Here is a 19956-nt window from a genome sequence, read left to right as displayed (position 1 = left end):
TCACATGACAACAGCTGAGCAAATACCATCTGCTGATGAAGACCTGAGATGTGGTTGAAAACTTGAAAATGTGACTAAGTCAAACTTGAGAAAAAGTTTTTTTTTGTCAAACATTCACATATCACATTCAAGTAAAGGTGACTTCTATTAAGAAGTCAATTAACAACTGATTTTTGCATCATTAACCCAGTTACAGGTGATTGGTCGAATTTAATTAACTCCAGTTATTTACTGCTGATGACGTTTTTAGATTGTTTTCTTACATTCCATGTATCCGTTGACTTCCATTTATTTTGTGCAGTACTGTAGAGAACTCAATTGAGATACCATCTGATGAGATTCTTGACAGTTACATTATTGTTTGATAAATAATACAGAGCAGAATTATGTTATCAACCGGCACATATGTCTACAGCACATTACGATGTAACTATCAAGTGACACTGACAATAATAAAAGCAGACATAATGTTTACAATCAGACAACTAAATCAAATTCTGCAAGTTGATTTTTTTTATATACCACAATGATATTAATGGAAACCAACAGATACTTGGAAGGAAACACAAAAAACTATTGCATGCTTAAGAAAATGGCAGCAAGGTAAAATTTGTGAATTGTAGTAAAATGGGCTGAAACATGCAACACAACTGGCACAGTCCTTCAACATGTAATAAAGCAAGAAATAATTAGCTTCAGCTGGACGTAAGAAATGTGTCAAAGTGTCCTTTGGTTTCTTACTTCACAGGCAAATCCTCAGGGACCACAACTGCCTCCAAACTCTTCTGCAGCACCTGCGCTCCCACAGCCTGACTATAGTGAGCAACGCCTGTGGGACTCTCTGGAATCTTTCTGCCCGAAGTCCCAAAGACCAGGAACTGCTGTGGGACCTCGGAGCGGTTAGCATGCTGCGCAACCTTATCCACTCCAAGCACAAGATGATTGCCATGGGCAGCGCCGCAGCTTTAAGGAATCTCCTCACCAATCGACCCCTGAAATATAAGGATGCTGCAGTTGTATCCCCTGGCTCCTGCATGCCCTCACTCTACATGAGGAAACAGAAGGCTCTGGAGGCGGAGCTGGATGCAAAACACCTTGCGGAAACTTTTGATACCCTTGAGAAACAGAGCCCCAAGCACCTGACCCTTAACAAGCCACTACGGCACATTGAGAGTCTGGCAAAGGATTATGCATCTGACTCTGGTTGTTTTGATGATGACGAGGCCCCCAACGTCTCCAGTAGCCTGGACACTGGGAGCTTCTCTATGCTGTCCATGTTCCTTACCAACTCTAACTTCCTGCAAAGCCAGCCACGCAAGAGGGAAAGTGAGCCAGAGAGAGATGTAGACATGCCTCAGATGGTCGAGAAGACACATGCACCTCCTGACGATGTGGTATCTGCCGCGGCAGAGAAGCTAGCCAAAAAGATTACCAACACGGTTGCCAAGATCGACAGGTTAGTGGAGGACATCACTATGCACACGTCCTCGGAGGACAGTTTTAGCCTCAGCTCTGAGGACCACCTGGCGGACTGGCCTTATGGACTGGATGAACTCAATGAAGCCCGGGCGAAATCATGTTCCCCATGCCGTCTCTCTGATACAAGCAGCCTGGCCCACAGAGAACGCCTCAGTAGAGCCCACGCTCTCTTGCGCCTCAAAACTGCCCATACAAGTGTGTCAACAGACAGCCTGAACAGTGGCAGCACCAGCGATGGATACTGCGGTAGTAAAGACCAGATGAGACCTGCTCCAAAAGCTCTAATGATGCAACAACGACCCAACCAGCTTGATCTCAAGGTGGCTCATCAGGATTATCTTAATGTAGGACTTGCTGCTCTGAATGAGACTAACCAGCAAGATATTCCGGAGAGAGATTCTGTGGACAACAAAGACACCAGAGCTCTTGAACTCAGCAGCACAGATGCAGAAAAGAACCAGGATCAACCTGTACAAACGCCTGTCAGTGCATCCACTAAAGTCTCCTCTGATGTCAGCATGACTTCAATTAAACTGTCTCCTTCTTATCAACAAGTCCCACTCATTCAGAGTGTGGCCAAATTTGGTGTCGCAAAAACAGCCATCAATGTTCAGGCTGCCCAAGCAATGCGGAGGCAAGCATGGGTACCTACTGTGATGACTGGGGGTAGCATTACCAAATTCTCTCCAATGCCATCCACTAGAAGCCCAACTATTGGGCCAATGGAGACGGTCCAGAAATACTCAGTGGAGAATACCCCGATTTGCTTCTCCCGCTGCAGTTCTCTCTCCTCCCTCTCTTCTGGTGATGGAGCACTTGATGGACAAAGTGAGAATGAGCTGGAGAGTGACTCTTCATTAGAAATAATTGAAGTGGAGGATGGAGAAGTGGTGAAGAGAGCTGAAGAGGATGAAACCTTGGAGGACCTGAGTGACAGCCAGCTGCTGATGACTGACTCAAAAACCTTCCCCAGCAAAGAGACCAATCCCATTGAGATTCCCTGTCCTGCCAAAAGGGAAAAGGTGTTCCTTAGAGGAGCTTCACCTGCCATACTGGAAGACAGATCTCCATCCAGTTCGTCTGAGAACTACATCCATGAGACACCTCTGGTCATGAGTCGCTGTAGCTCAGTCAGTTCATTAGGCAGCTTTGAGTCTCCCTCTATTGCCAGCTCAATCCAAAGTGATCCATGCAGTGAGATGATTGATGGAACAATAAGTCCAAGTGATCTTCCCGATAGCCCAGGGCAAACCATGCCTCCTAGTCGAAGTAAGACTCCATGTTGCGTTGAGTCAAATGGACCAGAAACACAAACCACGGGAATAGCAGGCCAATGGGAAAGCAGCCTGCGGAAGTTCATGGAGATTGCGGACTCGAAAGAGAGGTTTAACCTTCCTCCTGACCTGGACACCATGATCTACTTCACTGTGGAAAAGCCCACTGAGAACTTCTCTTGTGCTTCGAGCTTAAGTGCTCTGCCTCTTCATGAACACTACATTCAAAAAGACGTGGAATTGAAATTGACCCCACTACTTCAGCAAAATGATAAAAATCTTCCTTTCCCTGATGAGGATGAGCAAGGATTAGACCACGGTGAGAGATACAGTGAAGGTAACTCAGATGATGATATAGAAATCTTAAAGGAATGCATCAACTCAGCAATGCCCTCCAAGTTCAGAAAAGTAAGACCATCCCTGATGACCACCATCCCTCCTCACATTCTCAACTCCCAGATCCGAAAACAGATACATCTTCCAGTGTACATGATGCTCCCAAATGGAAAAACCCAAATGTGTCCTGGGAGGAGAATTGTTATCCCACAAAAGGACTTGAAATGTGATGATTCCTCCTTCACTGATTCTGCAGAGGGTACACCTGTCAACTTCTCCAGCACAACATCGCTAAGTGATGAAACACTTCAGTATCCAGTGAAGGACAAGGGCGCTAAAGACTGCACAGCTAAAGGCATGAACAAACAGGAATTGCTCAACGATGAGGCGAAGAGGATCGAAGACTTGAGGATATTCTCACATTTCCACAAACCCAACAGGATGAACTACCCTCCTGAGATACAAATGAACCGAACAACCAAACATATCATTCCCACTCAGAGGGTGCTAATGCAGAGCAAAGAAGTGGCCGACAGAGTGGCAAACCAAAGAAATCGCGATCAGTCTCCTAACCAACAAAAGAAGAAGCAAGGGCAAGGCCCAGTCAGGAAATTGGAGCTGCCCGTTATAAAGCAAAACACAGAAAGTAACCTTAATATGGGATCACAAAAAGGAAAAACAATCTTTCGCCAAATGACACATTCTTCAGAGGACAGTAACAGCTTCTATGATGGTGAAAATGAAAAAGACGAAGGAATGAAAAGAACAAGTAGAAAACAGATCAGGGAAGCAAGCAGAAATACTCTCTCCCGAAGCATGACAAATATCGGCAGGATTGATAATTCCCAAACAAAGCCCAGAGGATTTCACAGGATTAAACAGAATCTGATAAAGGATGAATCTCTGGCATGTTACTCCCTCAGCTCCTCGCTCAGTTCACTGAGTGATGCCGAGTTTGAGGATCAGAAATCAAAAGCCCAGCAGATATGGTACAAAAACAGACACAACAAAACACTGAATATGATGAAACAAACAAAGATTATGAACATTCACAGTCAATACGAAGAGCCAAGCTCACCAAGCTCTGTCAGCATGGATTCAGAGGATGACCTCCTTCAGAAATGCATAACATCTGCCATGCCCAAGCAGAGAAGGAAGCTTGCTGCCAGGAAGAAGAAAGCAGAAAATACTCAAAAACAAAAGACCTCTGATGGGTGGAACATGGATGAGGAAATGGATAGTGATGATACAGCATGGGACAAAGATTCAGACCTCAACAGTGTTGAATGGAGAGCCATACAAGAAGGTGCTAACTGTGTCGTCACTGGGCTGCAGGCATCCAAGTCTCAGGAGCCATCCTCTGAAGAGACTGAATCAGTCCTGTCATTCATGTCAACATCCAGCTTTACACCCAAAGAAAGGAAATTTGCTAAAGACAAAAAGGCAAATAAACCTCTAGACTTCGCACAACGCAAGCCAGTTCCAAACCTACCAGTGGTTTTCAGAGGCAGGACAGTGATCTATACACCGAAAAAAGAGACGGCTCCATCGCAAAGACCTCCTCCCAGAAAAGTACCAACCAAGACAGATGCTCCAAAGAACCCAAACCTCGCTCAGCACAGATCAAAGAGCCTTCACCGATTAGGTCACCCCCAGGACATTGAACTGTCTTTGCCAAAGAGGAGCTCTACTCCACCTCCAAGGATACCAAAAAGTTCATCCTCTGGATCATCGCAAAGCTCTACACCATCCAAACAGTCACAGAAGAAGATAACATCCCCAACTCAGACAAATAAATCTGTCCAGAAAAAGAATGCCTCACCAGCTAGTAGCCCTCCAGCTAGTAGCCCCCCTGAAAGAAAGGGACGCTCTCCTGTTGTGAATCAGAATGAAAAATCCCCACCACCCAAAACTCAAAAGTCACCTGTCCGGATCCCTTTTATGCAAAATTCAGTCAGGGCTAGACCTCTGTCACCTCTGGTGACTAACCAAGCAAGCACCAAACAAATCAATCAGGTCAATGGGAAAAAGGTGTCCCCCGCCAATCGATTTGAACTTGTCAGGATGACTTCCGTTCATTCAAGTGGTGGTGAGTCTGAGCGCAATGGATTCTTGAGACAGCTGACTTTCATTAAGGAATCACAGACTGCGCTGAGACGTGATGGTACTGTACGCAACATGCCTGGATCTCAGAATGGATCCCCCCGCAGAGCAGTTCCTGGAGCTTCAGCTGTCTTCCTTTGCTCATCACGCTGTCAGGAACTAAAGGCAGCTGTGCAAACCCAGAGAAGGGTGCAAGTAAAAGCTCCAAAACAAGCACAGCAAGTCCAGAGGCCAGAACCTGGCCTTCAGAAGCAGACTACAACCCTCTCTAGAGCGACCTCCAGTGAAAGGGACCTATCTGCAAGACGCCCAGCCAGGAGAACTAGCTCTGAAAGCCCCTGCAGGGTGGCTCAGCGAAACGTGCCTGGCAAAGTGTCCGGAGCCAGGCAGCACCAAGACAAAGATACCTTTAAACGTCACGCCTCATCACCGAGCATAAACATACTGAGCCGAGTGACCAGTCGTTCTTCCCTCCGTTCATCATCATCCGATTCGAGTGGAAGAGCAAAGAGTGAGGATGATACAAAGAAGAAAGGGCAGAGAGCTGCATCCCGGCTAAATGACAGAGTGACCTGGAGGAGGATCAGGGACGAAGATGTACCTCAGATCTTGAAAAGCACTCTGCCAGCCAATGCACTACCTCTGGTGCCTTCTCCTGATGGGGAAAAGCCAAAGTTACCAGCTCTTCCAGGAAAACTGCCAACCATTCTTCTTGCATCTCGCAAGACAAGTGATGCGACAGTCCAGACAGAAGATTTTTCGAATAACAAGACCAACTCGAGCACCTCCCCCGCGGTCGAAACTGCTCCGGTGATCTCAGAGGAAGTGGCACGATTTGCGCTACTCAGAAAGATCAGTGCCACCTCTGGGAGTAACCCTCCGGATGGAGATTCAGACGCCTCCCTGAGGAGCCACAGCACTATCTCCACGGGAACGCCAGACAGCCACGTGGGTGGAGTTGTCCACTTCCGCCAAGGATCCCCCAGCAAGGCCGCCCGAGTCACTCCATTTAATTACACCCCCAGCCCCATTTCCTGCTGCCTGCAAGACACACAGAGCCAAGCAGCCACAATCAATGAGAAGCCAGGGGAAAAGACTGAGTCGTAGGACGTTTAGTGGATTACTGGACGACACTGATGACTCTACTGTGTTCCTAAATGAAATTCAGCACTCAGGTGGATGGAGTAGGAGTGTGCTGCCCCTTTACCTCGGGTATTGACCCTTTACTTTCCCCATTCACTGCATTCAAGTTTTTCTCTTTATTTCCTGAACAATTGATCACAGCTTCCATCTCCCATTCATACAGGGTTGGATGTATGCATTGAGACAGGTCTGACACGAACAGATCATCAATAACTTTTAGAGATGCACTTCAGAGAAAAATCTCACATGAAACGGAAGTGCATCTTTTTGTACTTTTTTTGTATTTGTAGAATAATCATTGCCTGGTAGAAATGTAGTGAAAACATAAAGACAATGAACTTGATTTCAGCACATAAATCACCATCGGTCTCCTGGACAGAATCGATAAAAGAACAATATTATGCAAACTTCTGAAGGATTACTCAGCTGGACTTTTACCTGAAAAGGTTCAAACTGTGGCGGACTGTTGACAGACTCACACAACAACATACACTAACATGTAAAGTATTTTTTACATACAGTACATAAACGCTTTGGGCCTTTGCCTCACCACTCAACTGACTACGATACACTGTTAGCCTTTTCTGTGACATACAGAGCCCAGTAGGGCTGGGCCTACATTTGTGATGAAATAATTTCTTCAAATTAATCACCTTTATTCCATTTCACAATATAATCCCAGGCGTCTGAGATTATTTTGGGATCTTGGACTGGAATTAATATGTATTACAGGTTAACAGGATGGAATCTTGGTGAAAACTATTAACAGATAGAGACAGTTTAAAACACGATTTAATCTTTTGAAGGAACAAAAAATAAATTTGAGGGAGCTTATTAACTATGAACCACTGACTCGAGTGTTCAATTTGGATAAAAATCTATCACCATATAAATAATTTAGATGTTACAAAACTGATATAGACTGATCAGCCAAAACCTTAAAACCATCAACAGATAAATAACATTGATTATCTTGTTACATTGCAACGTTCTGCTGGGAAGCCTTTGGTCGTGGCATGCACTACCCACCCAAACACTGCTGGGGACCACGAACCCCCACTGAATGTGGCAAGAAGCTCAATACATTGACCCAAATTATTGATTTGAGGGAAGGATTTATCAAAATGTTCAGCCCGACATCTACTGGACTCCAGTTCCTTCACTGTTGCAGAACATATAGCAAATTCTGTCATTTTCAAATTCTCAGCTGATTGTGGGTAACTCTCCTGTACTCGTTGTCTTAATCAGCATTGTAAATAACATGAAAAATATACAAAATCTTCAACGCTTCCTGGTGGGCAAAAGAATCTGTGTTGCTCCCTGACAGCATGCTAATATATTCACTGACTGTATACACACCTGTTAACATTGTGGACGATGGAAGACAATGATATTGTTATTCAGAGGTCACACACTTTCTAAAGCCAGACGAGAGCATTACTAGCCATCTGTATTCAAGTGCCGCAAAGACCTGAAATGCTATAAACTGTCAGCACAGATGAACAAAGCAACTTCATGCGTCTGTTCATCGAATGACGTTATCTTTGTGTTTGCTTCTAGATTCAGGCACTGTTTGCTGTTGAGTATTTCCTGTCAAGAAACAAAAAGATTTGATTCAGTGATGGCTGGGCTTCGAGTCGACAGACTTGTGTCCTTACAGAAGTCTTAATAACGTGTTAATATCTGCTTAACTGTGTTGCTGTAAAAGTAGTGATAGGTTGAGACATTGTCGAGTATTAAGACGATGAGTATTCTCTGTAGTTGTACCATCACTCCTCCATGTGTGCTCGGGGGTCAAAGACAGCAGAGTGCTGGACGGAACCAACATGAAGGGGCTGTTTATTCATTAAAACAAGGTTTTGTATTTACCACCCTGCTGTATTTCCAAAGCATGTTTTGAGTATGAATAAAGCCCAAGTAGCTTCTGAATGCAAACCTTTCAGGTCCCACTAGCCATTTTAAGATATACAAGTGATACACCACCGAAATCTTTTGACGATCAAACACTCACCTCTTGTAAGTGGTTTCAGGTAACGCTCATTAAGATTTTGTGCTTGCAAAATGATGTTCAAAAATAATTTCAAAGCCTGTGGTTGCATATCACCTTTTGTGAACTTTATGGCTGTACCCAACTCAGAATTATATCATTTGAAGTACATTCAGACGTTTATGATGATTCCAGTCCCTGACTTTCAAGGGTCAGTCCTGCTGAAAACTCTGCATGAAAGGTTCAAGTTTGGAAAAGTGCAGTTCTAAAAATGTCTACAGAAAATTGTGCACGAATTATATCAAAAACTCTGAGGAAAAAATTGAGAGAAAAACTGTGTGACACTGACGTCACACATCATGACACACATTCAGGTTGAAAGTACAAATTTTAGCCAAAAGAAACCCTGATTACATTTCTGCACATTTTTTTAGACATTGTAGACTTTTTGGGTGGTTACAAAGTTGGCCAATATATCGGTTCATTCGAATTTTTATGCCGCCACACTGGCGATAGCCGTGGAAGGACGCATTATGCTTTCAGGTTCGTACATCCATCCCATCCTTGTGAACATATCTCAAGAACACCTCAAGGGAATTTCTTCAAATTTGGCACAAACATCCACTTGGATTGAATAAGAATTTTTTTGGTTGAAGGTCAAAGGTCAGTGTGACCTCACAAAACATGCTTTGAGCCATAACTGAAGAATTCATTCACTAATTCTGACCAAACTTGACACAAATGTCTAACAGGATAAAATAATGAAGGTCAAAAGGTCAAAGGTCAGCTTGACTGTGACATCATCATGTTGTAACGTCATATCTCAGGAACAGAAGGGGAGACATTTGGTCAGATACTGAATTGGTGACTCTAATCTTGAAACTGTGCTGATTGTATAGATCTTCTGTGTGTGAAGCATCCATGTTCTCACTGACATGGACGGAGACTGTCAGAGACACTGGACTGGTGGGCGGAGTCATACAACCACAGGGTGGTAATTCTATTTTTTTTTTTTTTAATTGTGTAAAATAGTCAAAATTAAGTGCATGCACACAAAGGTTTCTTTCAGTCAAAAGTCATGTAGACGACAGTTACTACATTAACTGTCCTCAGTCACAGCAGACCTGTAAATCATGTTGAACACGTCTGTGTAAGGTTGCTGGAAAATATCACCATAATGTACACTTACTGTTATCAGTTACAATGACCTTTAAAGGCCTGAAAACAAAAGGTTTGTGGTTTTTTCGTCCAGCAAATGAGATGAGATGTGCTTGCACAAGTCAGATGATTATATACATTATTTCAGTACTGTAAAGAAGCTTGGTGTGATAACTGTCAGTTTTTATACCATGGCACACCTTGAGACTGATATAGCGCTCTAGCCCTGTTTATGTGAGACGCCATGGGAGTCAACTGAAACAGTTAATGGATTCTACAATGTTCACAACTAGTTCACGCATGTTAGTATACAACCAGAGTTTGAAATTATTTCTGAACATCATTTCATAAAGTCTGAATCTTTATTTGATGATCTGAAGCCAGAACTGAAGGCTTGGGATGTGGGTTTATAAACTCTTTGTGTTTGATAGTTAAACAAACTTGGGGAGGAGAATCACTTCAACAGCCCCTAAAAGTCAAATCAGGATGAAAGGATGAAAATTGTGAAAGTGAAGGAGACGGACAGGGAGTTCGTCCCCATGTTTAAAAGTCAATAGATGGTCCTGGAAGTTAGTCCGCCATCACTGTCGGCGACCTTGTTCAAGCCTGGCTGGAGACGAGACTTTAGACGAGTTCGTGTCCAAACTGATTCAGACTTTTGAGTTTTACATCACTTCCTTTATGCTCTACAGTTAGCATTTTCCAATTCACAAACTAAAGGGCCCCGTCGACACGTATACATGTCATTTTGAAAACATATTTTCCTTAATGTTTCGGCCTCTTATCCACATGCATTTTTGAAAATGTCCAGTAACTTTGTATTCATGTGGATGTAAAATGGAGCGTTTGGGAAACAGTGGCGTCATCTCCTCAATTTGTTTCTCCCGTTTTGTTACCAGTGATTGATCCAAAGACAACTCTACATTAAACTCAGTATTGCTGCACCACTTCACAGGCAAACAGAGGCGTCTGCTGTGAACGGTGATGAGATCTCCAGTAGGTGTTTTGCAAAACATAATGTCAGCCTGTACGCTTCGATAACTTTATGACAAGAGGAGACTGTTGATGATGGCTAACACCGGCGAGCATTTGGAGTCAGTTTTGAGTTTTAATGCAGACAGATGTTTTGTAAAACGAAGGTCATGTGGACAGAATTTTTGGGGGGAAAATATCAGTTTTTAAAAATATATACACAAACGTGTAGACGGGGCCTTAATATCTGAAAATTCTGGATAGTTCAAAGTAATCTGGAAATAAATGTGACTGAATCTGTTACCACAACTGAAAATTAGCTATATTATGAGAGGACTCTGGAGCCTTTAGTTTGATGGACATGAGCTATAAGTTGATGTCTTGTTTGAGCCAATCACAGTGGCGGGGAGGTCGCAGCCAGTCATGCGTGAACAAGGCCACAGAGGAGTTATGGTGCCATGTGAAATAGGCGAAGCAACAGAGGTGTGTCATAATAAATGTTTTCATCCAATAAAAAAGTGACGTGTTTCATTAAACCGGCGTGTCGACTCTCCTTCGTACAGACGCAGCTGTGAAACAGAACTACAGAAAACATGATGTCATCAACATGGTGCTTTTATTTGTTTTTGTTGTGACAGGTTCACTGACACTCTGTTAATGAACGATTGTTCAGACTGAACATGAAGCCAGATTTAGAGCTGGAACATACAAAACACAAGGACTTAATATGATGGAGTGAAAACAGGATCAGAGATGTTACAGTGGAAGCAGACGACTTAGACACAATGACAGGTATCGGGTCGGTTCTGGACTGAGCTTTACAGGTATGGGCAGGTGCAGGTTTTCAAAATCAGACCCATGCTTTACTCTGCGATAGATCATTTCAGTAGAAAAATAAATAAATACAAATAAAAAAAAACACAAACTGTCCTGTTACAAACAGCCTTTGCAGTCATTCAAGTGTAGATTACTGAGTTTACAAGGTGCACTTGAATGCACCATGGTCAGCATCCAGACACTTTGCCACACAACGCCATGTAGATTTCAGAGTTTACAAGGTGTACCTGAATGCAGCTAAAGACCCTGTCATTCAGTCTGTCTCCAGTCCCAGCTGGACGAGGACATCTATCTGGCCTACTGTCCTTGTCCCAGTATACAAGCACGGGAGGGGAATCCATTTATTGAGCCAAGTATGTGCGACTCCTCTACGATAGGTGGAGATATGCCCCCTTTCAGCTTGTTAGTATTGGACCTTTTTCCTGTTGACCTATTACGTCACAGACCAAACAATGGACAAACAAGTTAGCTACGGTTAGCTAGCAGCTAACTGCTACCATGGTGGACAACTTTACAGCTCTGTACATTTGGTCCGTCCAAAAAGTCACGGCTCTGGATGTAGATTTCTCCATGTTGTTACCGGCTTCTTCTTCTCTTACACATTTAATGCTATTGGACTTCCGGGTCAAAGCCCGGGGCGGAAACTGTGGAGCATGCTCAGAGCGCCTCGGCCAGTTTGGGTCTGATGGACTGTATACATGCAGGAGTCACATGATCTGGGTGTGTTAGTCCCACTGTGACACATTCACTGCAGGACCATTTCACTCACACCGACATGTTTACAGGGATTTTAAAAGTCTGCTTTAATAAATCCATTTTCTCTGTCGTCATGGAAACGCACTGAGTGTGTGAAGCTTGTCTCCGACACAGAGGACAGAAGCAGCACAAACGTAAATGACATAAAAATGCTGTAGAAACTCTCAACATACTTATTACATTACGTGACCATTTTGGTACAAACATTTCCCCGACAGCCTTCTGAGATTTAGGGGAAAATGTTCCTGCATTTTCTGACCCTGGTTTCACTTGAGTTTAAACGCATGCACATGACCTGTCACGCTGCTCAGCCGTGCATCAGACTGTAGTGACATGTTTTAAACTGCAAATGCATGTGTTTGTCCTGATCATCCGACTGGATCGACATGATGTGGATAATTCTGCAGGAGCTTTGTGAGACTTTGTGAACAGATGTTTTGATAAAGTTCTGCTGCTGTTAAATGACATGTTTAATTTAATTCATCAAGAATGTTCACCTTTTTTGGATGCTTCGTTCACTGCGGAGGCACGAGAGGAATTCAACGTAACATGGGGGTGGGTAATACACAGTTGAAGAGTTCCTTAATACATTTCTACACAAAACAAGTCTGTTGGTGTTTCTGATGCTTACAGGGAACACGCCCTGAGCGCACACGTGTATATGAGTTCCACTTGAGCAAACGCACGTGCATGACCAGTTCACTGTTTGTACAGACGTGTTTTAGTGAAAATGTTTGTGAAGTCCTGAGCGTACGAGTTCAGTACCTTTTCTTCATGAATTTAATGTGACACACGGTGAGCAGCTGATACCCAAACGGTCATTTTGCAGGTGAGGAATTTCTTTAACTTTGGAAATAACTTTTGCAGAAACAGACTGTGGATTATTTCTTTGAATGTCCAGTATAACCAGAGGGAATGATTACTGCATGCAAAACCTGTTTCATGATTCACGTGTGCATCTGTTGGAGACAGAGCTGAAAAACTGTGAACTTTTCCTTTAATCCTTCAGTTAGTTGTAATACTGCGCGTTGCCCAGCAGATGTCGCCATCTCAGCAGACTCCTGGAAACAATGAAGGATTTTTATGTTCACAGCAGCTTCACAGTGACTCAGTGCTGCTGGAAGTTTCAAGTTTCCCTCGTCTCTGTTTGAACATGAAACATCAGCACCATCTGGAATATTTAGGATTTCACTTCAGGAACGTACAGAGATGAGAAGGAAGAGAAGGAAACCAAAAAGAAAAACAAAATAACAGCAACTGAACAAACTGTGAATTTAACATATTTCACTCGTTGAGAAGTGAGAAAAAACCTTATTTCTGTGGTTTTTGATTTTTATTTTTCATAAAAATATATTTTCAAACAAAGGCGATCATAGCAGCACATTTTTAACCCAGTGCTCTCAGTACTGTTAGTTTCAGATTCTGAAGGTTTTTAACACATTTTGTGATAGTTTGAATTTGTGAATTTTTCGTCTGAGAGGCTGTTTTCTGACAGCAGCAAGTTTAGAAGTTAAAAAAAATGAAAGCAGATCAAAATATTTTATAAATCATGTTTATTTCATACATATAAATCCTTTAAAAACAATGTTTCACCCCAGAAACAAAATTAGTGTGTTGGTGTCTTATAACTGTGAAAGGTTTTTTTTGTAGAACATGATTCGACCAAAACTCTGATGAATGAGTGATTTAAAGGCCAAAACACACCAACGCTGAACGACGTGTCAAAATACACGCCCCAGTTATTTTCAGTGTACAACTCCACACCGGTGGCAGCTTGACATGTCAGTGCTGAACTTCACGCCACCCCACAGAACCTCACACCACTGTCCTATTTCCAGCCTTGCCGCCCCCTGAATTAAATTAATTTCCTTCACTCGCTCTCTGCTGGTACAGACCAGCTCCTGTAGCAGCTCGACTCCTCTCCTCACCATGGATGTATAAAGAGCACTCTGTTGATGTGTCTGGTGTGTGATGAAGAACGGATGAGGAGAGACTCGTTGTTGAGGTTGAGAAATATCCCAAGATAAACAACCCACAATCCTGTCATTATAAAGGCAAGGTCCAAGAAGATACTTCCTGCTGAGTCACAGCTCTGAAGATCAGCTCTTCAGGTGTGAAGTCAACTTTAATTAGCAGCTGTCCACACATGATTTTAATCTATCGCAGAGGCGCAGGAAGTTCAGATAACTTTGTGTGGTCGTTTGTTGACAAGCTGCAGTGCGACATGTGCAGTGTGTGTGTTTGGGGCGACATTTGACACACGTCACATGACGCACTGTGCTGCAGTGGTGCCGATGTGTTTTCAGCTTGACAGTTTTTACTGACTGATGTCCAGGAAAAATATTTATTTTGACATCATTCGTTTTCTGGTTATTATTCATTTATGTTGATATTTTGTTTATTCTATGATTTACTGAAAAAGTAATGAGTCAGTCGAGATGTCGGCCTCATCATTCACTGTTCTCTGTACAGTTGATACACACACACACACACACACTCTGCAGCTGTGGGGTCAGAGGTCAGAGGTCAGCCAACACTGAGGCACCTTCAGTGTCTGGCTCATGGGCAGTTGGGCAGGTTTGACCTGATTCACTGAAACAGTCTGTGCCAGAGGAGAGTACAGAGTCAGAGTGTTTGACCTTTGACCTCCGCCACGTTGCTCTGCAGCTGCTCCCCCGCCGCACGCAGCTCCTCCCTCTGCTGCAGCAGCCGACCTCGAGCCTCCTGCAGCCGCTCATTCAGATCCAGGTACTGACGACACTGCTGGAACCGCAAGTCCACATCACTGTCTGACAGCCGGGACGAGTCTGAGGAGGGAACAGGAGAACCAGTGAGGAGGGAACAGGAGAACCAGTGAGGAGGGAACAAGAGAACCAGTGAGGAGGGAACAGGAGAACCAGTGAGGAGGGAACAAGAGAACCAGTGAGGAGGGAACAAGAGAACCAGTGAGGAGGGAACAGGAGAACCAGTGAGGAGGGAACAGGAAAATCAGTGAGGAGGGAACAGGAGAACCAGTGAGGAGGGAACAAGAGAACCAGTGAGAAGGGAACAGGAGAACCAGTGAGGAGGGAACAAGAGAACCAGTGAGGAGGGAACAGGAGAACCAGTGAGGAGGGAACAAGAGAACCAGTGAGGAGGGAACAAGAGGACCAGTGAGGAGGGAACAAGAGAACCAGTGAGGAGGGAACAGGAGAACCAGTGAGGAGGGAACAGGAAAATCAGTGAGGAGGGAACAGGAGAACCAGTGAGGAGGGAACAAGAGAACCAGTGAGAAGGGAACAGGAGAACCAGTGAGGAGGGAACAAGAGAACCAGTGAGAAGGGAACAGGAGAACCAGTGAGGAGGGAACAAGAGAACCAGTGAGGAGGGAACAAGAGAACCAGTGAGGAGGGAACAGGAAAATCAGTGAGAAGGGAACAGGAGAACCAGTGAGGAGGGAACAGGAGAACCAGTGAGGAGGGAACAGGAAAATCAGTGAGGAGGGAACAGGAGAACCAGTGAGGAGGGAACAAGAGAACCAGTGAGGAGGGAACAGGAGAACCAGTGAGGAGGGAACAGGAGAACCAGTGAGGAGGGAACAGGAAAATCAGTGAGGAGGGAACAGGAGAACCAGTGAGGAGGGAACAAGAGAACCAGTGAGGAGGGAACAGGAGAACCAGTGAGGAGGGAACAAGAGAACCAGTGAGGAGGGAACAGGAGAACCAGTGAGGAGGGAACAGGAGAACCAGTGAGGAGGGAACAAGAGAACCAGTGAGGAGGGAACAGGAGAACCAGTGAGGAGGGAACAGGAGAACCAGTGAGGAGGGAACAGGAGAACCAGTGAGGAGGGAACAGGAAAATCAGTGAGGAGGGAACAGGAGAACCAGTGAGGAGGGAACAGGAGAACCAGTGAGGAGGGAACAAGAGAACCAGTGAGAAGGGAACAGGAGAACCAGTGAGGAGGGAACAAGAGAACCAGTGAGGAGGGAACAGGAAAATCAGTGAGGAGGGAACAAGAGAACCAGTGAGGAGGGAACAGGAAAATCAGTGAGGAGGGAACAGGAGAATCAGTGAGGAGGGAACAGGAGAACCAGTGAGGAGGGAACAGGAGAACCAGTGAGGAGGGAACAAGAGAAACAGTGATGAGGGAACAAGAGAACCAGTGAGGAGGGAACAGGAGAACCAGTGAGGAGGGAACAGGAGAAACAGTGAGGAGGGAACAGGAGAACCAGTGAGGAGGGAACAAGAGAAACAGTGATGAGGGAACAAGAGAACCAGTGAGGAGGGAACAGGAGAACCAGTGAGGAGGGAACAGGAGAACCAGTGAGGAGGGAACAAGAGAAACAGTGATGAGGGAACAGGAGAACCAGTGAGGAGGGAACAGGAAAATCAGTGAGGAGGGAACAGGAGAATCAGTGAGGAGGGAACAGGAGAACCAGTGAGGAGGGAACAGGAGAACCAGTGAGGAGGGAACAAGAGAAACAGTGATGAGGGAACAAGAGAACCAGTGAGGAGGGAACAGGAGAACCAGTGAGGAGGGAACAGGAGAAACAGTGAGGAGGGAACAGGAGAACCAGTGAGGAGGGAACAAGAGAAACAGTGAGGAGGGAACAAGAGAACCAGTGAGGAGGGAACAGGAGAACCAGTGAGGAGGGAACAAGAGAACCAGTGAGGAGGGAACAGGAGAACCAGTGAGGAGGGAACAGGAGAACCAGTGAGGAGGGAACAGGAGAACCAGTGAGTGTAGAGGGACTGTGCAGGTCTGTGTGGACTCACCTTGTCCAGTCCTCTCCAGGATGCTAAAGACCGGGTCGCTGGGAGCGGCTCTGTTGATGTCCTCCAGGATCTGCTCCACAGTGGGGGGTTCAGGACGGCTCGGCAGCACCACCCGCTTCTTATTCTTAGAACCAATATTCATTCTGCTGCAGACTCTGCTCCACCTCCTGCATCCGGACACAAACATCATCGAGTTCAGTCACAGACTTCTCACTGAGGGGCCAAAGATAAATTTGACAGTTTAACTGACAGAATAAACTTCAAACTGAAAAAACTGCAGCTGTACATGTGTGGTGTATTCTCTGTGAACTGCTAAGTCGGCCTACAGCCCTGCACGTGAAGCTCTCCCCAGACTTATATTGATTTATCTATTAAATTAAGATTACATTTTGTGACGGTGAACATATAGTTAGCAAAACGTGACGCAAAGTTGATTCCGAGTTGTCACGTCTTACTCTTCAATTCGGCATAAAGCGAAGTACCCAATAACTATCAATTTCAATATAGATTCAACATATACAGTTTTAGCTTGGTGTTTTAGCGTCAGCTGTTGCTCTCAGTTAACCTTTCGTCCAGCGCAACACGCCGCGGACATCAATGCTAACTAGCTAGCTAAATCGGTCTGGAAGTAGAAATGTGCTGCACTCCGGTGAAATATAACTGAGCCGAATTGAACAAAAAGCCTTAAAGATTCACTTGACATCTTCGGTAAGGACAGGATAAAGTGTCATCTTTACCTATAAGCAGGTACTCTTTAACTTCCGAAACTGCTAAACGGAATTCGGCACGTCAGTGGAACAAACCAGAGGGATGACAGCCTGTCGGCGCTCACCAGTGCTCGGCCGTCTCGCTGAATGACAGCCGGTGAGTCTCAGCGCTGATACAGACTGTCTCCTGCAAGCTGACACCGGACTGATGCACCGAAATCCCACCAAATCCTTCTGAAAATATAAAAACTGTCTGTCACACACAGACAGGCCCAAGCTGCTGGAGGAGGACGCGCTGCACTGTGACGTCACCGCGTTACCTGCCACGTCAGTACGTCGACAGCTCAGCAGGTTCTCTGTCGCCCCCTGCTGGTTGGGTTCAGTCACAGCTGCAGGTGGACGCTGATGACTCCCAGACAAACTGATCCATGGCTTTATATTGAAATGACAAACATAATATTATATTGGACATCCATCATATAGTATTTATAAATATGTCACTTATAGGTGGCCTACACATTCCTCATCCTCATTTGTATCAAAAATGTTCATTTACCCTATATATTTATATTATATACTATAAATTAACACTTAATAATATTTACGAAAGCATTAGTTTTGATATATGAAAAAAATGTTATTAGATCAAAATATATGTCCATATATAGTCTGTATTGTTTCACATATATGACCACAAATTACATTTTCATATACAAGAGTATATGACACATTAAACAAAGAGACATAAAGGATTAAAGGTCCAGTCTGTAGGATTTAGGAGACATATAGGCAGAAATGGAATCTAATTTAATAAGTAAGTTTTCTTTAGTGTATAATCAGCTGAAAATAAGAATGGTTGTGTTTTCATTACCTCAGAATGAGATGATTTACATCTGCATATAGTCGGTCCAGAGATCACCATGTTGCACCACCATGTTTCTACAGTAGCCCAGACTGGACAAACCAAACACTGACTCTAATTAGAGACATGTCGGCCAGCGTAGTTATCTGCCTCTCTGCAACAAGCAGCATCCAAATAAACCTCTTTGTGTTTCCACCATTTTCTCCTGCTCCCAACAGTTTGTCTCCTCAGGAGCTCTTTCAGGTCTGAGACGCTCTGTGAATAACTTTGATCTTTACAAGGACCTTGTCTTAACTTTTTTTTTTAACTTATGGTTTATTAATTTTCTCATTTAAACAGCACAGTACACAGAGCACAGTGCCAGTAGAACTGATCTCAGTCTTTATGATGGTATTTTTCCCGTCTGTTTTTTCCCAAATTGTTTGTTGTAGTTTTACATTATATGTGAGTCTCTCCATAACGTGCATCTCATCAGTAATGTCCAGTCAGTTCCTCCGAGTAGGAGCGTCTTCTTTGTGATTGCTCTTTTTGAAGCTGCCAGGAGAATCTTGATCAGATACCAGTCCTTGTCCTGGATGTTTTCCTGAGTTAGATTACCTGAATATAGTACAATGCATGTTTTAGGTCGTTACAGCTTAATATCTTTATCATCTCTTTCCACACATCATCCCAGAATCTTGATAATTTTGGTACAGTGCCAAAAACCATGTGTGTTACCTGCGTTCTGCTCCCCACACAGTCTCCAGCAGGACTGTTGAACAGGTGATCGTCCCTTTTCCATTTTTGGTGTGATGAAGAATCTCGATATGTTTTTCCAGCAGAATTCTTTCCACATTCTGGAACTGCTAGTTGTGTTTTACATATATTAAACCACACATCTTCAGTTATTCCGTCCTTTAGTTCTTTTTCCCACTTCTCTTTTGAAGTGTTTCTATTTGCTACCAGGCCTTTGGTATAGTTCAGATATCACTCTTCCAGTTTTGTTCTTGTATGCATTACATAGAGTCACAATCACTTTCTTGGGTTCACCTGGGAGGTCCGGCCTTATTTCTTTGTCAAAGGAGTCTCTGACTTGTAGATACATATAACAGTCTTGGTGCTGTAGTTCATATTCTCTCCTTAATACAGGAAAGCTTTTGATCTCTCTTTTTCAGTCAGTGTATCTGATATAGTTAGGCCCCTATTTGCCCATTGTTTGAATTTTTGGTTCAGGGTCCCTGGCTTGAATTTGTGCCATAAGCCATTCAGAATTTTTACCTCATTTTCCAGTCTATACTTCCTTACTCCTTTCAACCAGACCTCCAAGGTGAATTTGATCATCGGATCCAGCTTTCCTTTTTTCTTTCAATTCTTTCACATCTTTCGATTAGCAATCACACTCTGTACATGACAATTCTCTACACTTAACACTTCCATCTTGTGGCACAATTGACCATCAACATTCAGTGACCGGCGCTATGGCACACAGCATCACCGAATGGATGAAAACTTTTCTCAGGAGGCCTGTTTGTAAAAGTCCCCTGTGGTATCCCATCAGCCTCAGCTGCACTCTGTAATTACCTCACTGCTGTTTGTCAGCTGGGGGCA

The 19956-nt window shown here is 44.1% G+C and overlaps 2 protein-coding genes across 4 annotated transcripts in view; one reads left to right on the top strand and one right to left on the bottom strand.

The window, feature by feature from the left end:
- The window catches only part of apc2 (APC regulator of WNT signaling pathway 2), a 56900-nt gene extending 45912 nt beyond the window's left edge, over nt 1-10988 (top strand). Inside the window, exon 14 of the mRNA XM_049588234.1 lies at nt 749-10988. Within this exon, the coding sequence (XP_049444191.1) occupies nt 749-6299 (5551 nt within the window). The 3' untranslated portion in view covers nt 6300-10988. The remainder of the gene's footprint in view (nt 1-748) is intronic.
- A 2593-nt stretch (nt 10989-13581) lies between these two features.
- lg10h19orf25 (linkage group 10 C19orf25 homolog) lies at nt 13582-17814 on the bottom strand. 3 transcript variants are annotated; one of them, XM_049588299.1, is made up of 3 exons: nt 17538-17814; nt 16801-17013; nt 13582-14852 (listed from the first exon to the last, which is right to left on the bottom strand). In XM_049588299.1, exons 2-3 carry the CDS (start codon nt 16988-16990, stop codon nt 14671-14673), a joined length of 372 nt encoding a protein of 123 aa, XP_049444256.1. In that variant the 5' UTR covers nt 16991-17013; nt 17538-17814; the 3' UTR covers nt 13582-14670. The 3 variants fall into 3 exon arrangements, with proteins under 3 accessions (XP_049444256.1, XP_049444258.1, XP_049444257.1); XM_049588301.1 differs by having other exon boundaries at nt 16801-16967; XM_049588300.1 differs by having other exon boundaries at nt 16801-16967; nt 17633-17814.
- Between the last annotated feature and the right edge of the window lie 2142 nt (nt 17815-19956).

This window comes from Epinephelus fuscoguttatus, linkage group LG10, assembly GCF_011397635.1.
Source record: "Epinephelus fuscoguttatus linkage group LG10, E.fuscoguttatus.final_Chr_v1".
NCBI lineage: Eukaryota > Metazoa > Chordata > Actinopteri > Perciformes > Serranidae > Epinephelus > Epinephelus fuscoguttatus.
Note: the sequence above shows the minus strand (reverse complement) of the source record. Positions and strands in the feature narration are given on the sequence as shown.